Genomic DNA, 15,548 nt, shown 5'->3' on the forward strand with positions numbered 1-15,548 from the left:
GGCAACAGAGCAAGACGCTGTCGCAAACAAAACAAAACAAAACAAAAGTAGAAGCAGCTTCCAACTCTGTAGTGCCAACAGTGGGCAGAGAATGGTCCAGCCAGCGGAAGGCCATAAGGATGCCAGGCTGGGTGCTCCTCAAGGGCAGAGCCCCCGTCACCTTCATATTCCCTATGGTCCTGGTAAGCCACAAGTGCCTAAGTTTACTAACATGAGAAAAGGACAGCAACCATAAAAGGTGCAGTGGTTAAATTTCAGACCGACCCCACACAAAGCTCCCACTGCCAGGGTTTGGTAAAGTTAGTGTCGCAGAAGATACAAAAAAGCATTTCGATAAAACCAGAACTGCCAGATTTAGGAGTAGATGAGGTGGCACTCCACCACCCCCAACCTGCATCTCCCCAGGCCCCTGCGATGAGAATGGGACTCAGAGGGGTTCAGAGACATGCCTCAAGTCACATGACTTCTAAGTGGCAGATCAGATTCAGGGACATCTGAATTCATAACGGGTTTTAGGGAAGGCAAGACTGGCAGCCTGAGAGACATAGGGAGGGCGACTGTGTTGTTCTCCCTGCAAAGAGGGGGGTCTTGAGTAACTTCTTGCGAGAGGAGGTCAAAAAAACCCACAAGAATGCAGGGGAGCCGGGCCAGGCAGAGCACGGTGGGAACCATCCCTTGCTTCAGCCTGACCTCCTCAGAGCACATTTTCTAAGCCAGATCTGCCGTCTTTGATAAGCTGCCCAGTGTATCTGAACTGGCTGCAGCCACAGCTCCATCCAGCCAGAGGCCCTGGCAGCCTTCCTGGGCTGTCACTCTCTTGGCTGGGCCTGGAACTAGCCAAGATTCGCAATGTCCACCCCAGGATCCGAGGTCTTGCAGAAACTAAGGCTCACAAGGCCAGGCCTGAGCCACTGACCAAGGGGAAGGACACAGAGACTGCCTTCCTCCTGCAGGAGGTGGATAATACAGAGCGTGCCCTGGGGGAGGTGGGGTAGATAGAGCCCCAGCAGGGAAGTTAGGAAACCTGCTCTCCAGTTCAAGGCTGTGTGGTCCTGGACAAGTGACTTTCCCTCTCTGAGCCTTCATGTCTTCATCTGTACAATCAGGGCAGAGGCTAGAGCTTGCTCTAGATTGTGACTGGAAGCCATGGTCACCAAGCTCCCCTGGCGCAGTCATTCATCTAAACAAACCTGCAGAGTTTAAAGAACTGGATTCTTCAGCAGCTGCTGTGCTGCTCACAAGTCACTGATGCTGGTCCCCCACTCCCAGTCCCCTTCCAGCTCCTGGGCTCCTGTGTTCCTCCCACCCTGTGCTCCAGAGCGCCTCTGTTTACCATGCCCTTTCTCAGTCACATGTCCCAGTCCCTCTCTACCTGCAAGTTTTCCCAGGAAGCCAAACTCTGGAGCAGTAGTACTAAAGACCCCGGAACTTTTCCAGGCATGTCTTCCACAGTCTCCCTCCTCCACGGACCCCATGCTCCTTCTCCCATTCACCCAGGAAGACTCGCCCTGCCCCTGCCACGCCAGCTTCCTCAGCCCTCCAGCTCTATGCTGATGCTGCTTACAGCCAACGCAGTTGCAGTCTCTTGGTTCTTGGTGACTGGCTGCAGCTTCTCTGCTTTGTCCCTAACACTTGGCCTCCCAATTCCATTCTGTCCTTGGTCACTCTGTTTCCTCTTAAGCCACTCTATTGCTGGTCTTTCTCATACATCACACACACTTGTCCCAGCTCCAATAGTCATGTCCTATGATTCCTCCCTCCCCACTTTCTCTGGCTACCCATATCCTGCCAGGGCCCTGAGACTTAGAACATAGAAATTAGAAGAATTTAATTCCAATGAACTCATAAAATCCCTGACGCTGAAACCTGAGCATTCTTTGTTGCTTGAGAAACGGTAGAGGAGTTTAGGGAAGAGAGAACTAAACCTACGAAAGACAGTCACCTTTTTCCACATCTCGTCCCTCTTGCTGTTGAAGTCGCCTGTGCCTGGGATGTCCACCAGCACGACCCCTTCTGGGATCAGGTCAGATTTGGGAAGTGTCACTTCCACATGTTTGATCAAGGGCCAGATGTGCATCTCAGCAGCCTCTCCATCCCAATCTCTCCTCTGTGTGCGGATGTAGGGGTCCAGCTTGATGGACAGCTCTTCTGCCTGAAGAAGGAGGACAGAGTCACACACACCAGCCATGCACCCAGCTCTGTTCACCCTGGTTGGCTGTGATGCAGGTTCATGGTAAGTATGCTGAGTAAGGGTAAGAAGTGCATCCGACAGGAGGCCTGCAATCAGGTCTGTAGGACCTAGAACCTGAGAGCCAGGAAGGACCCTGGAGAGGAGGAAGTTCAAGATCCTTACCTTACAGATGAAACAAAACCAATGCCAGCTAAAATGGGACTTTAGGGAAGTTATAGTATTGCTGAATAGTAAGTTTATCTTCTAAACTGCATTCAATTCTAAAATTAACGTAATATGTAATTGACATTTTCATTACCAGAGAGCTAGCAATGACTATAGAAAATTAACAGTGATATGGTAACCATATTTTCCAAACTGAAAATTGATCTGAAATTGGATCTTTTTTTTTTTTTTTTTTTTTTTTTTGAGACAGAGTCTTGCTCTGTTGCCCAGGCTGGAGTGCAGTGGTGCGATCTCGGCTCACTACAAGCTCCACCTCCCAGGTTCACGCCATTCTCCTGCCTCAGACTCCCCAGTAGCTGGGACTACAGGCGCCCGCCACCACGCCTGGCTAATTTTTGTTGTATTTTTAGTAGAGACAGGGTTTCACCATGTTAGCCAGGATGGGCTGGATCTCCTGACCTCGTGATCTGCCCGCCTCGGCCTCCCAAAGTGCTGGGATTACAGGCGTGAGCCACCGCGCCCGGCTGAAATTGGATCTTAAAAAGAGTTTTTAAAATTTATCTTCTGATTACAAAAAATACCTTGATATGTAGGCATTTCTAGAATATTTTAATGATGGTGGGTGAGAGAGGGAATAGTTCTTACACCACGGTTCCTACTTAAACATGTCTTGGGACAATGACACATCCATGCCAGCAACTATGACAGTAAATCTCAACTGGGGTACTTCAGAGGACAGGGGATTTGGGATGTATGGTGGTCATTGTTAAATAAATTTCTATAGAATAGTCCTGAAAGAAAGATAAGAATGTCAGTTCTTAAGAGAGTTTAAATTAAATCGCTGGATTTGTTGCAATCTGGGTAAGGAGTAAGTGATTTCATCAATTTCAACCAAATGATAAACCGCGAAAGAGGAGATAATAAAAGCTCTTTAAGATATTGTAATTTTAAAGTAGAGCAGATACCGTAAGAGAGAAGTCCAGGAAAAGGTATGGGCTTGAAAAGCCCCTTTCTACAAGAGGGCTCAGCCCCATAAACTGGTTCTGGGCAAACATCATTACAGAAGGCCAACTCAGATTCTAGGATCTCCAGTGGAAACCCTGAGTTTGTAAGCCCACTCATTGAGATGGTAATTCTGTTCACCTTGTTTCCGTGGGTAAATTTATGACGCTGGGAAGCAGTATTTCTAAATATAGAGTTGGCAAAGACATTGATACCCTTGTGTAAGTTGCGTGTATTCAGATAAAACAACTAGTTTTGTAATCATTGTGTTTCTTAGACATGCTCAGTCTATGTTTTAGATATTAGAAGTGTTATGATTTTAATAGTAATATTCATCTTAAAACTTTAAGAAATGGTCACTGTATTTGTTTGAGTTTCCAGATATGCAAGAGATAGCAACATGCTTGGAAAAGGTTTCATTCATTTGATTTTTAAGTTGCCTAGTCAAGTATTTAAACATTTTAAGAGGCTCCAGTATATTGAACTTTAACTGCAACGCAAAAAGCCTAAGGAAATGTGATTAATTATGTAAGTATCATTAAATATTTAAGGAAGATTTGCTTTGTTAATCAGGAGATCATTGAACATTAAACTTTACGACATGTATAAAAATTGTACCCATTTTACCAATAATCACTAGATTTATAAATAGAATAGCAATATTTTAAAGGTATATTTAAAGGTGAGAGATACAAGAAAAACTAGGTTTTTAAATATATAGTCTTCCTAAATTGAATGTTGATTCCACAAATATTTTGTTTTAATTCAGAAATTGAATTTTAACTTAAACAATGTTTATAAAAGCAAGAATATCATTCTACTAGTTGCCTATCGAATGTCCATCCTGTCCCTCTTTTATGCCAGCAGAATCCTGATTTTCTGTCTGATTGGGGAGGCAGTGGAGTGAAACTGGTCTAAATAAATCATGACAAGTCTGCTTTTCACTTTCTCTGGACTCCCTTTCAGCCAGGAAGGGCCATGTGGCTCAGTTCAAAACTCTGAAATCTACACAGAAATTTGTCAGAGGTATTTCTGGGAAAGTTTTTACTTTCTGATGAAAGGGGAGATGTGGCTGATGCCAACCTTTTCTCCACTTCTTCCTTCCAGGAGGCTAGCATGAAGTCTAGCACTCCAGGAGCCATCTCACGGCAATGGGGGTGACGGAAGGCAAAGGGAACCAGAGATGCTGATATTGGCATTGCTGAGCCACTAAACCAACCCCACCCCTACTGCCCCCAAACCTCTTACAGGAGAAAAGGAATAAATCCCTGTTTGTTTAAGCCACTGTAAGTCTTCTTAAAAAATCAATGGCAGCCCAAACTATCCCTAATTATTCTCAAGTAACTGTAAATAGTCTTTTTTTGTGCACAAGAGCTCCTCCATTCACATACTAAAAATTCCCATTTGATAGCCATAAATAATGAGGATAACTTGGGCTGTGGATACTTCTGATTTGGGTAGCAACTTATTTCTTATTTCACACAAACACTGTACCACAAGCCCATCCCCTGAAACAGATTCAACTGTTAGACTTGAGACCCAGGATGAAATCAAGGAAAAAACGAACTTGACGCTACCTCTTCCGCCTTGAGGGTGATGACTCTGGAGGTGGGGATCTTCCTTTTGGGCTTCGCCCTCAGTAACTCCTCATAGTTCTTACTCTCTGCCCCATTTCCATAAATCATTTGTAGCTTCCAGGTGGCTTCCTCCACTGCCTCATCCCTGTTCCACGCATCTGCCTCTTCTCTGCCCAGCTCCTCCGTCCTATGCAGGAGTTTGGTCAGGTTCTTCAGCTCCTCCCTCCACTCCTGCCAAGGCAAAGTAGGGCCAAGCCCCTCTTGACGCAGACACAGAGAACACCGACAAACAGAGGGACCCATTGCCGCCTGTGGAGGGCCAGGGGGCTGCATATTCAGAAAATCTAGGTCATCTATCTGGGGTCTTGAAGAGGGGAATGGCTTGCCCAAAGTCTCATAAAAATGCAAGGACCAGGCTAGACCCCCTCCCCAGCTCACTTGATGGGCTCTTTTCATTCAACAAAGGCATGAGCTGTATTTGCCAGGAATATAATGTTATCTCTGACAGACAGTGAGAAGGAAAGAAACAAAACGAAGAAAAAAAGGAAGGGAAGGAAGAAGGAAAGGAGGGAGAGATGGAAGGAAGAGGAAGGAAGGAAGAAAGAAAGGAAGGAAGGAAGGAAAAAGGAAGGAAGGGAAGGAAGGAGGGAGGAAGGGAACACTTACCTGGTCAGACAGAAGGTGGATTTTGGCCTCATACTGCACACAGCAGCCAGAGCTCACTTGTACAATGCAGGAAGTACATATGCTTTCTCCAGACACTGGTAGAAACATTGCTTGCTGGATGATGGCATTGATCAGGGAGCTCTTCCCAGCCCCGGTGCTTCCAAATAATCCAATATAGATTGGGTCCACTGTCGGCTTTTCAATCAAGGCAAGAAGCCTATTTCTGGATGAATTTTAAAATGCACATTGTCATGATCATCAAAGTTTAGACTGAAGAGCATTGAAACAGAATGCAAAGGAACTGAATTCTAATCCTGGGCACGTCACTGCAAACTGAGTCTCTGTTCTCTCCTCTGTCAAAGGAGAATATCAATCCCTGTTTACTACACAGAGTTGGCCTGGGGATCTAATGAGACTATCTAAAAATATTTGGTAATGATAATTCTACACAATCCCTGTAATGTCTATATAGATGTGAGGTGTCTTTATTTGTATTCACTGGAAATTGCATATTCTTTTTGTTTGTTTATTTATGTGTCTGAGACAGGATCTCACTTTGTCACTCAGGCTGGAGTGCAGTGGTGCAATCATGGCTCACTGCAGCCTTAACCTCCTGGGCTCAAGTGACTCTCTCGCCTCAGCCTCTGAAGTAGCTGGAACTACAGGCATGCTCCATGATGCCTGCCTGGCTAATTTTTTTGTATTTTGTATAGAGACAGGGTTTTGCCATATTGCTCAGGCTGGTCTCAAGTGGTCCACCTGCCTCGGCCTCCCAAAGTGCTGAGATTACAGGTGTCAGCCACTGCACCTGGACAGAAATTGCATATTCTTGACCCTAGAAATACAATGTATACAGACATGAAGTATTAATAGTGTTAGGAGCAACACAGAGTCTTACTGAGCAGGAGAAATTGTAGCCTCAGCACCACTCAAGTCCTTCAAGTCAGCAGAGCACAAATAGTTGGGGACATGAGCTCAGAGTCACACAGCCTGGGGTGAATTCTGGACCCTCTCACTGACTACTGATGTGACTTCGTTCAAGTCTGGGCCTCTCTGAGCCTCAATTTCAGTAAAATGGAAGCAATCATAATAGCTCCTACTTTATAGGAGTGTTGAATGGATTAAATGATATTTGATATATATAAAGCACTTAGCAGATTACCTAACAGTGACAGCTCAATGAATGGCAACTATCCCATAGCTACAGAAATTTGTATCCCTCTTTTCTTAGTTTCTAATTAAATAGTCCCTTTCCTTGTTGGGGGAAAGCACCTGTAATCGCCTAAGGAAAGACACTGACATAAAATTTTAGGGTTGCGGATTTCAGACTCACATGAGATACTTGACTCCATTAGGGATGCTGTCATCCAGGAAGACAGACTGAATAAGTTTCTGATAAGTGTTGCTCAAAACCCTTCTGGTCCTTGATTCCAATTTTTCATCTGGAATTAACAGAGAGATGTCACCTGTAGGTACCTGGCAGGGATAAAGTACTAGGTCTCCAAAGGAGGTGTCTGTTGAACATCGCAGAGAAGGGGAAAAAAAATGAAATGAAAAGCCGATTAAACAAGATAGTGGGTTATCTCACACTAGGGATGGTGGCTCACTGGAGACAGCAATCACTGGTTCTGAAAATCTCCAAAGAGCCAGGCTGCTCTGAAACTCTGGTAATAGAAGTTATGGTATGCTTTGCCATGGACTTCAGCCCCTTCTAGATTTTTCCCTCCTGTGGTCATAAAAAGAAAAAAAAAATGCAAGGACACCATGCTGACACCCACAGAAGTACCAACCTAATCATTTTCACCAGCTTTGTTCTAATCTGGAAGAAGTTGTTTTGATAACAACCCTCCTGCCCAGAGATGCCTGGAGACAAATTGCCTAACTGCATACCGCTACAGAGACTTTGAGCCCTCTCTTTCCAAAACAGGTTCATTTGATGTTTCATCCAGCTTCAGAATTTAACCTCCTCTTCCTTTGACCATTTTAACATACTTAGAACAGAACAGAACCATGTTAAAACAACAGTTCCAGGACACTCACATTCCTTAAGAGCACTCTGCTCCATGGAGGGAAATGCTCGGAACCGCTGGTCTCGATCTGATTTCCTTCTTTTTCTTGTTGGTTCTTTATATAAATCATCTTCAACTAGAGATAAACAAAGGATATATAAGATTATAGGTGTTGGGGTATGGTATTCTTGCCTCACCTCTATGAGCATACAAACCCAAAGGGTCTAACAGACTGGCTGGGTGCAGTGGCTCATGTCTGTAATCCGAAGTGTGAGGGATTACATGCCTGGGAGGCCAAGGTGGGAGGATTGCTTGAGGTCAGAAGTTCGAGACACGCCTGGGCAACACAGCACGACCCCTTGTCTCAAAAAAAATTTTTTTTTGGTAAAGACAGGGATCTTACTGTGTTGCCTAGCAGGCCAGAGTGCTGCGGCATGATCACGACTCACTACAACCTCAACCTCCCAGGCTCATGTGATCCTCCCACCTCAGCCTCTAGAGTACCTGGGACTACAGGCACACACCATTACACCTGGCAAATTTTTGTAGAGACAGTGTTTCAGCATGTTGCCCAGGCTGGTCTCGAACTTATCAAAAAATATATATATATTTTTTTGATTAGCCAGGTGTGGTAGTGTGCACCCGTAGTCCTAGCTACTCAGAAGGCTGAAGTGGGAGGGTCACTTGAGCCCAGGAGTTGTAGGCTGCAGTGGGCTATGATTTTGCCACTGCACTCCAACCTGGGTCATACAAGACCCTGTCTCAATAAAAAATAAAAAAAGAGGAACTGCTTCCAGCTCTATCTTCCCATAAACTCATTTGGGAAAAAACACGGTTGGATCATTCCAGCTTGGTTCCTACTTCTCAGAGTCACAAGACTGTCTGCATTTAGTGCCAAAATGTAGAGTTCAATCTATCTCCCCAGATAAAAAGTTTCTATTTGCAACTTCTCAGAAGCCAAAGTGGCTGTACATTCTTCACCAAATGCCAAGTCTTAGGAAATCAACCACCTGTGTAGAGAAAAGCTGAAGATGGGGTTAAGTGTGCGGTGAGGAAAGGCCTCTGGGAGGTCTTTTCAGACTAGGAAAGAAAGCGACTAGAAGCAGAATGCAAAGGAAAACAGGGGCCAGGTGACCAGAAAAAATTACATCTTCTTGAGCCTCAATTTATTCATCTTGAAAATGAGAGAACTGACAAAAAAAATACACATGCATTACAAGAGTTTGGATGGATGCCCTTCAGAGATCCTTCAAAATTTGGGGAAATTTTTTTCCTTCTTCGCTTGGAGACATCAGCAGCTGCTTCCTTGCATAATAAGCAAGAATAGAAATCACCTAGAAGCAGATCTTTGTAGCTCTGCGGAGATTCATTCACTTAAGTGGTTTCCCTTGGTTATGAAGTGAAGGGCTTGTTGGGCCCATCATCCTAAAGAAGGGGTATAACCAAAATGTTGTGTTTTAGATGGATTTTAGAAAACACCCCTTGGTCGTGTTTACCTGGCTAGAAAGGGGCAAGAGGTGGATCTTTTGGGGTGAAGGTTGTTGAAAATGGTTCTAACCCAGGGCTCCTGGGGCTGGCCTGTGCCTTAGAAAATGGCCATGAGGTGAGCCGAAAGAGTAGATCCCCAAGAATCACAGGGAGGCCATGAGGCTCCAAAACTGAGTGTGACATTCTGAGGTCATTCCCTGCAGAATCACAGAGAAGAAATGTCACATGGCACCCAAGAATGGCAGCCCACACAGAAGGCCCAGTCTCTGCCTGAGGGCTCCAGACACAGATCTCCCAGGCAATTCAGGCAGCCCTCCCTCTCTGTTCAACCTTGCATCTTCCAGTACAAATGGAAGCCAATGCACACCCCGTAGAATATTCTAGTGCAAGCCATGCTATTTGCCAAGGCCTGAATCTCTGCCACCTCATGCTCCATGCTCATGCCACAACTGAGAGTTGAGAGAGGTTACACTTCAACCCTTCCCTCTCAGACATTCTAACTGATGATTGAGCTCAAATTCAAGAATTTGCCTTGGCTCAGTTTGAGGACTGCCTTAGAACTAAATACCAAGTGGTTGCTGGCTCGGCGGCTGGAGCTGGAGAGGAAGAGGCAAAGAAAGAAGTCTGCTGGTCAGGCCCCTAGGCCAGCTACCGGCTGAAGAACACTTTAATCTGTGCTCCAAAAAGCATCTCAGAACTCCAGGATGTGTCCACAACCTGTCTGTGGAAAGAGTGGAAAGGGATGTAGACTTTGTAACTCAGGAACTCTTTTGGGTAAACAGTGTTTGCCTAATCTGTTAGCCATGTGTATAAAACAAGGGCCAAGTCCACACATCCAGGGCCCTTATTTCAACATTGTAAGGACTGGCAACAAATCTGATAAGAGTTTGGAAACTTATTTCTCAACTAAAGCAAAGGCTAGGAAGTCCAATACAGCAGGGTTTAAAACTTTTTCTTCAATTTCTAAAATGCAAAACTATCTGGAAAGGAGAAAGTATTCCATCTTGGATTTATACCATGTAAGGATAGTATTTTTATATTAGATTGTAACCAAAATAAACTTGTCTGAATTTAGATCACAGATCTTATTATTCTTATCCATCGCTCAAGCCCTTCCTTGCCCTTTCCAGCATTCTCCACCGAATCCTCCTAGGAAACCAGCTGTTGGGGTGGATAGCGGCAGTCCAAAAAGCGTAGTATACTGCTGCTGTTTCTTCTTGCCGCCACAAGGTGTCACTTTTGAAAACTGATCCCCCAACAGCCTGAGCTGAGATGCGGTTTCATTGTTGACTGTTGAAATTTTTTTTTCCCGAGACGGGGTCTCCTCTCTCGCCCAGGCTGGAGTGCAATGGCAGGGTCACGGCTCACTGCAGCCTCAACCTCCTTGGCTGAAGCAATCTTCCGACCTCAGTTCCCAAGTAGCTGGAACTACAGGCACTCACCATCACGCCTGGCTAATTTTTTTTCTTTGTTTTTTTTGTTTGTTTGTTTTGTTTTGTTTTGTTTTTCAGCGATGAGGTCTTGCTGTGTTGCCTAGGCTGGTCTTGAACTCCTGGGCTCAAGAGATCCTCCTGCCTTGGCCTCCCAAAGTCCTGGGATTACAGACATGATTCAGACCATTGCCAGAAACTGCCAGAAATCTTCCAAGTAAAACAATCCCATTCCTCTAGGCTAAGCTCAACTGAGGGGACCCCAAAGTGGCAACTCTTCCTATATGCCTGCTCAGGCTTGCTTCAGATGCTAGCATCACCCCACTAACTCAGAAACACTGCTTCACCTTGCCCCTAAGGAAATCCATCCCCTTGGAGTGAGGAAATGTTCCCTCTTCAGTCCTCAAAACACAAAGGATATGATACGCCACTGTTTTCTGCAACTGGGGGTTACATCCCTGTCATTGTCCTATAGGGAAGGCTCCCTCATTGGCTCCAGGGACCCAACACCAGCCTTCTGAGGGAGGGAAGCCACCTGCACTGACTCCAATGTGAGTCACCCTTCCAGGAGCCACTCCAAGGCACCTACATCTCTCCTTCTAAGGAAAGCCACCTAATGTCATTCCAGGGGTCTTGTAAGAGAGGCTACCTTCAGAGAGTCCAAGGCAAGGTGACTTTCTGGAACATTATTATTATTGAGATGGAGTCTCACTCTGTCGCCTAGGCTGGAGTGCAGTGGCACAATCTTCGCTCACTGCGACCTCCGTCTCCCGGGTTCAAGTGATTCTCCTGCCTCAGCCTCCCAAGTAGCTGGGACTACAGGCACACACCACCACACCCAGCTAATTTTTGTATTTTTAGTAGAAATGGGGTTTCACCATGTTGGTCAGGCTGGTCACGAACTCCTGACCTCATGTGATCCACCTGCCTCGGCCTCCCAAATTGCTGGGATTACAGGTGTGAGCCACCGTGCCCAGCCTGGAACATTATTTTTTTTTTTTTTTTAAGGAAAAAGCTGCACTTATTTAACTGCTGGCCAAACAGTTCACTTCATTATGAACAGGCTATTTCAGTTACCGTTGAAATATCTGATCTTCATTCACTATTTAAACTTGTCATGAGAAAGCACCTTCTGAATAAAGAGTAAGGAACAACGACAACAGTGAAATATAGTCCCAACCTATTTGCCTTTTATCCTATAACAGTAATCAGTTCCTATATCCTCCATCAGAAGATACTGCAGAGATGTTACCTGGATGTGGTTCCTGGCCAAAAACATCCTTTGTTTCTGCCATTCCTTGTTACGTGAACTCCTGCTCTTCTCAGCTTAGGAGAACCAGCCTGTGAAGACAAAGTACAAAGACAGGTGGGGCAGCGGAATTTGAAAATACAGAAAGCAAAACCTAAGGATGTGTCAATCTGCTTATGTGGTATTTCTGCCCATTCCAACTTATCTCTGAATCCCTCACAACACCTAGTACACTACTTGATGGAAATATAACAAAGACTAGTGTTTGAACACTGGTTTCCAATGATACTTAGGCCAGGCGGGGTGGCTCACGCCTGTAATCCTAGCACTTTGGGAGGCCAAGGCAGGAGGACCACTTGAGGTCAGGAGTTCAAGACCAGCCTGACCAACATGGTGAAATGCCGTCTCTACCAAAAACACAAAAATTAGCCAGGCGTGGTGGTGGGTGCCTGTAATCCCAGCTACTCGGGAGGCTGAGGCAGGAGAATCTCTTGAACCTGGGAGGCGGAGGTTGCAGTGAGCCGAGATGGAACCACTGCACTCCAGCCTGGATGACAAAGCGAGACTCTGCCTTGAGAAAAAAAAAAAAAAAGAATCTAAACCAGTATTACCTGAGAGCTTTAGAGTAACTCACGCTAAAATGAGAATAAGCCTCTGGTGACCAGAGCTGTGAAGGTGAATTTATATAGCTTCGCTGCTTTGGGTGGTATCGGTGCTCCATTGGGGCAAGCCTTGAACCCTATGCCAGTGATATTTAGTTCCAGTAAGTCTCAGCAGGGATCTGGGAAGTGGATGGAACATTAAATATTCCTAGAGTTCCCTGGAGTTGCTTTCGGGGGCTGCTGACTGGGGAAGGAGATGCAGTGACTTGGTTCCCTGGACCTTCCTCACCAAGCGCAACTTCCACCAGGAGGACACCCCTCCTGGGCTCTCCTTGCAGCTTGCAGCATGGAGCATCTGCAGGAGGGAGAGGAGAGGCACATCCAAAAGAAAAAGGGACAGATCCAGTTGGTCTCCAGTCCACCAGCAGATAGGGCTTGGACATAGAGGGAGAACTGGACCCGTGGAGGCTCAGCACAGAGGGCATTGCCCAGACAAGGTAGAATCTGCTAGCCTGGAGCTGCTTCATCTCCACCCATAGAGAAGAACTTGAGGAACATGAGTGGGGAATACCCAACATGCTTACTTGCCGTTACCTGATGTTTCTGTTTGGATCACTCAGCCGTGTATTTCAAAAGCAGAGTCACCAGCCCTCCTGAAATATGCAAAATCACCTTTGATCTGTCCTACTAGACCCACAGGCTGTTATTTAGGGAAACTATGTCTCATTTACACATTAACCCCAAATTAAAATCACCATTCATCAGTTACTCTTAGTTTGGTTTGCAGATATTAACTGACTAAACGGCTTCTGTATTCGGTGGGTGTTGGGTGAATGGGGTGACAGCCCCTATTAAGTGCAAGATTCTGAGTCTTAGGTAGAGCTCTTTCCCTCTCCCTTCCTCCTCTCTGCAGCCCATTTTCAGACCATCCCACACTCCTTACAGTTCTCCAAAGCAGGGTATCCTATTGAACTGTTGAGCATTTTAGCACATGTGGGGTGCCCTTCCCTTCTTCTCACAGGTGAATTCCTGCTTTTGCTTCAAAATCCTGTTTTAGTGTTTCCTCTGTGAAATGGTGTCTGATTCCCACTCATTCCCCCTCCGTGTCCCCGCTGCTCCATACACACCTGTGTTATAACACTGACTGTGCTGTGCTGTGCTTACGTCTCTTCCTCCTGGTTGAACCACTCGAGGTCAGAGGACTGCATTTTTTTCAGTGGTGCATTTCTATCAAGAAGGGCAATGACTAACTAAATGTTAGCTGAATGAATAGATAACATAATGGATGGGAAGCTTTTGATGAGATTCCACACCGAAGGATGTTTAAAAGCTAAATTTGTTGTTTTGGTCTGGTGGTTTGTTTGCTTGTGACAGTCTTGCTCTGTTGCCCAGGCTGGAGTGCAGTGGCACAATCTCAGTTTACTGCAACCTCCACCTCCTGGGTTCAAGCGATTTTCCTGCCTCAGCCTCCAGAGTAACTGGGATTAGAGGCATTGCACCATCATGCCTGGCTAATTTTTGTAATTCTAGTAGAGATGGGGTTTCGCCATGTTGGCCAGTCTGGTCTTGAACTCCTGGACTCAAGTGATCCACCTGCTTCAGCCTCCCAAAGTGCTGGGGTTACAGGTGTGAGCCACCATGCCTGGCCCTGAATTCACTTTTGGTATGTAAGAGTCCTTGATTGAAGAGTAAAGCAAAGAGTAGAAATAAATAGTCAAGTATGCAAATGAAGCAGCACTCACAGTGAGGACTGCTCCACGGGGATGAGGAATATTTGATGTGAGGAAGGGAAGACACAGGTAAAGGCAGAAGATGGGGTGGGGGGGCGGCGCTTCACGGTGGTCTTTAAATGCATTACCTTACAGCTGCAAATAAAAGAGACATCTTGTATATTTTCTAGGGTTCCCAGAGGGTAGAAATATATCCACTAGGTGGAAGGTACAAGAAAGCATTTTGGCTTAACATTCTCAAGTAATCAGGGTTGTCCAAAATAGAATGAGCTCCCTTAGGAAGCCATGAGTTTTCTGCCTCCAGAGGTGTCTGAACCTATGTTGATATGACCACCTAGTAACGACATTGGAATAGATAAATTTTAAGCCTTCTTCAAATCCCAAGATTCCATGTTCTTACTTGAAATTTTCACCAGGAAAGCTGGTGGTAGAAGTGTTCTATGAGGTCACCAAGTTTCACAAGAGGCACAAGCAATTTCTGGTTTGGAATACTGAGTCAGAAATGCTGACACACATCAAAACCTAGGTGAGTTACGAGAAAAAAAAGGTAGATGTGCTATATAACGTGGGTAAATATACCACAATGCATGTCAATAATTTTAGGTAGGCTGTGATGACTCATATCTATAATCCCAGCACTTTGTGAGGCTGAGGAGAGAGGATTGATTGAGCCCTGGAGTTTGAGACCAGCCTGGGCAACCAAGTGAGACCTTGACACTACCAGAGAAAAAAAAATTAGCCGGTTGTGGTGACACACACCTGTAATACCCACTATTTGAGAGGTTAAGGTGGGAGGATCCCTCAAGCCCAGGAGTTCAAGGTTGCAGTGAGCTATGATTGCATCACTGCACTCCAGCCTGGGTGACAGCAAGACACTGTCTCAAAGAAAAAAAAATTAGATACAGAACTAGGATTACCCCTAGGAAAAAGATCTGTTGTTTTCTGAAGACCGCAGCTCAAGGAGTGATTCATATGAAATGTTAGGCATCATATTATCACAGCGAGCACTGGAAGCAAAACAAAATGTATGATCCAACCAGTGGACAAATCCATGGTCGACCTCCAGGACAGCTGGTGTGCTGGAATTCAAATTCTAGGAGGAAACAGTGGAGCCAGACAAAGTATAAAAGAACTGATAGACCAAGTTGATAAGAGTCGTGGATCATACAGACACTAAGATTAGGGCCCTTTAATTGAGAGAGCTGTGGATTAAAGGGCACAAAATCAAAAGGCTTTGAGTTTAGAGCAGAAGCAGCTGTGGTCACTGAATTTTGGAATATGGGTAGTGGTTTTGGCTTCTTTCAGAATCACAGGAACTTTAGTTCATTTGACTTCATTTACTAAATCAACAGTACACAGTGTCCAGCAAGGGCCATTAGCATGTAACTAGCTGGGGTTGGGTTGGGTTTAGCTGCATGCAATGAAGACAGAAAATCACA

The 15,548-nt window shown here is 45.3% G+C and overlaps 1 protein-coding gene across 1 annotated transcript in view; it reads right to left on the reverse strand.

The window, feature by feature from the left end:
- Positions 1-15,548, reverse strand: part of NUGGC (nuclear GTPase, germinal center associated) — a 60,531-nt gene that overhangs the window by 39,198 nt on the left and 5,785 nt on the right. The window contains exons 2-7 of the mRNA XM_002818943.5: positions 11,781-11,869; positions 7,642-7,746; positions 6,935-7,043; positions 5,602-5,824; positions 4,936-5,166; positions 1,943-2,152 (exon numbers count right to left, since the gene is read on the reverse strand). Of these exons, the coding sequence (XP_002818989.4) occupies positions 1,943-2,152; positions 4,936-5,166; positions 5,602-5,824; positions 6,935-7,043; positions 7,642-7,746; positions 11,781-11,823 (921 nt within the window). The 5' untranslated portion in view covers positions 11,824-11,869. The remainder of the gene's footprint in view (positions 1-1,942; positions 2,153-4,935; positions 5,167-5,601; positions 5,825-6,934; positions 7,044-7,641; positions 7,747-11,780; positions 11,870-15,548) is intronic.

The sequence above is a fragment of the Pongo abelii genome, chromosome 7 (assembly GCF_028885655.2).
Source record: "Pongo abelii isolate AG06213 chromosome 7, NHGRI_mPonAbe1-v2.0_pri, whole genome shotgun sequence".
Lineage (NCBI taxonomy): Eukaryota > Metazoa > Chordata > Mammalia > Primates > Hominidae > Pongo > Pongo abelii.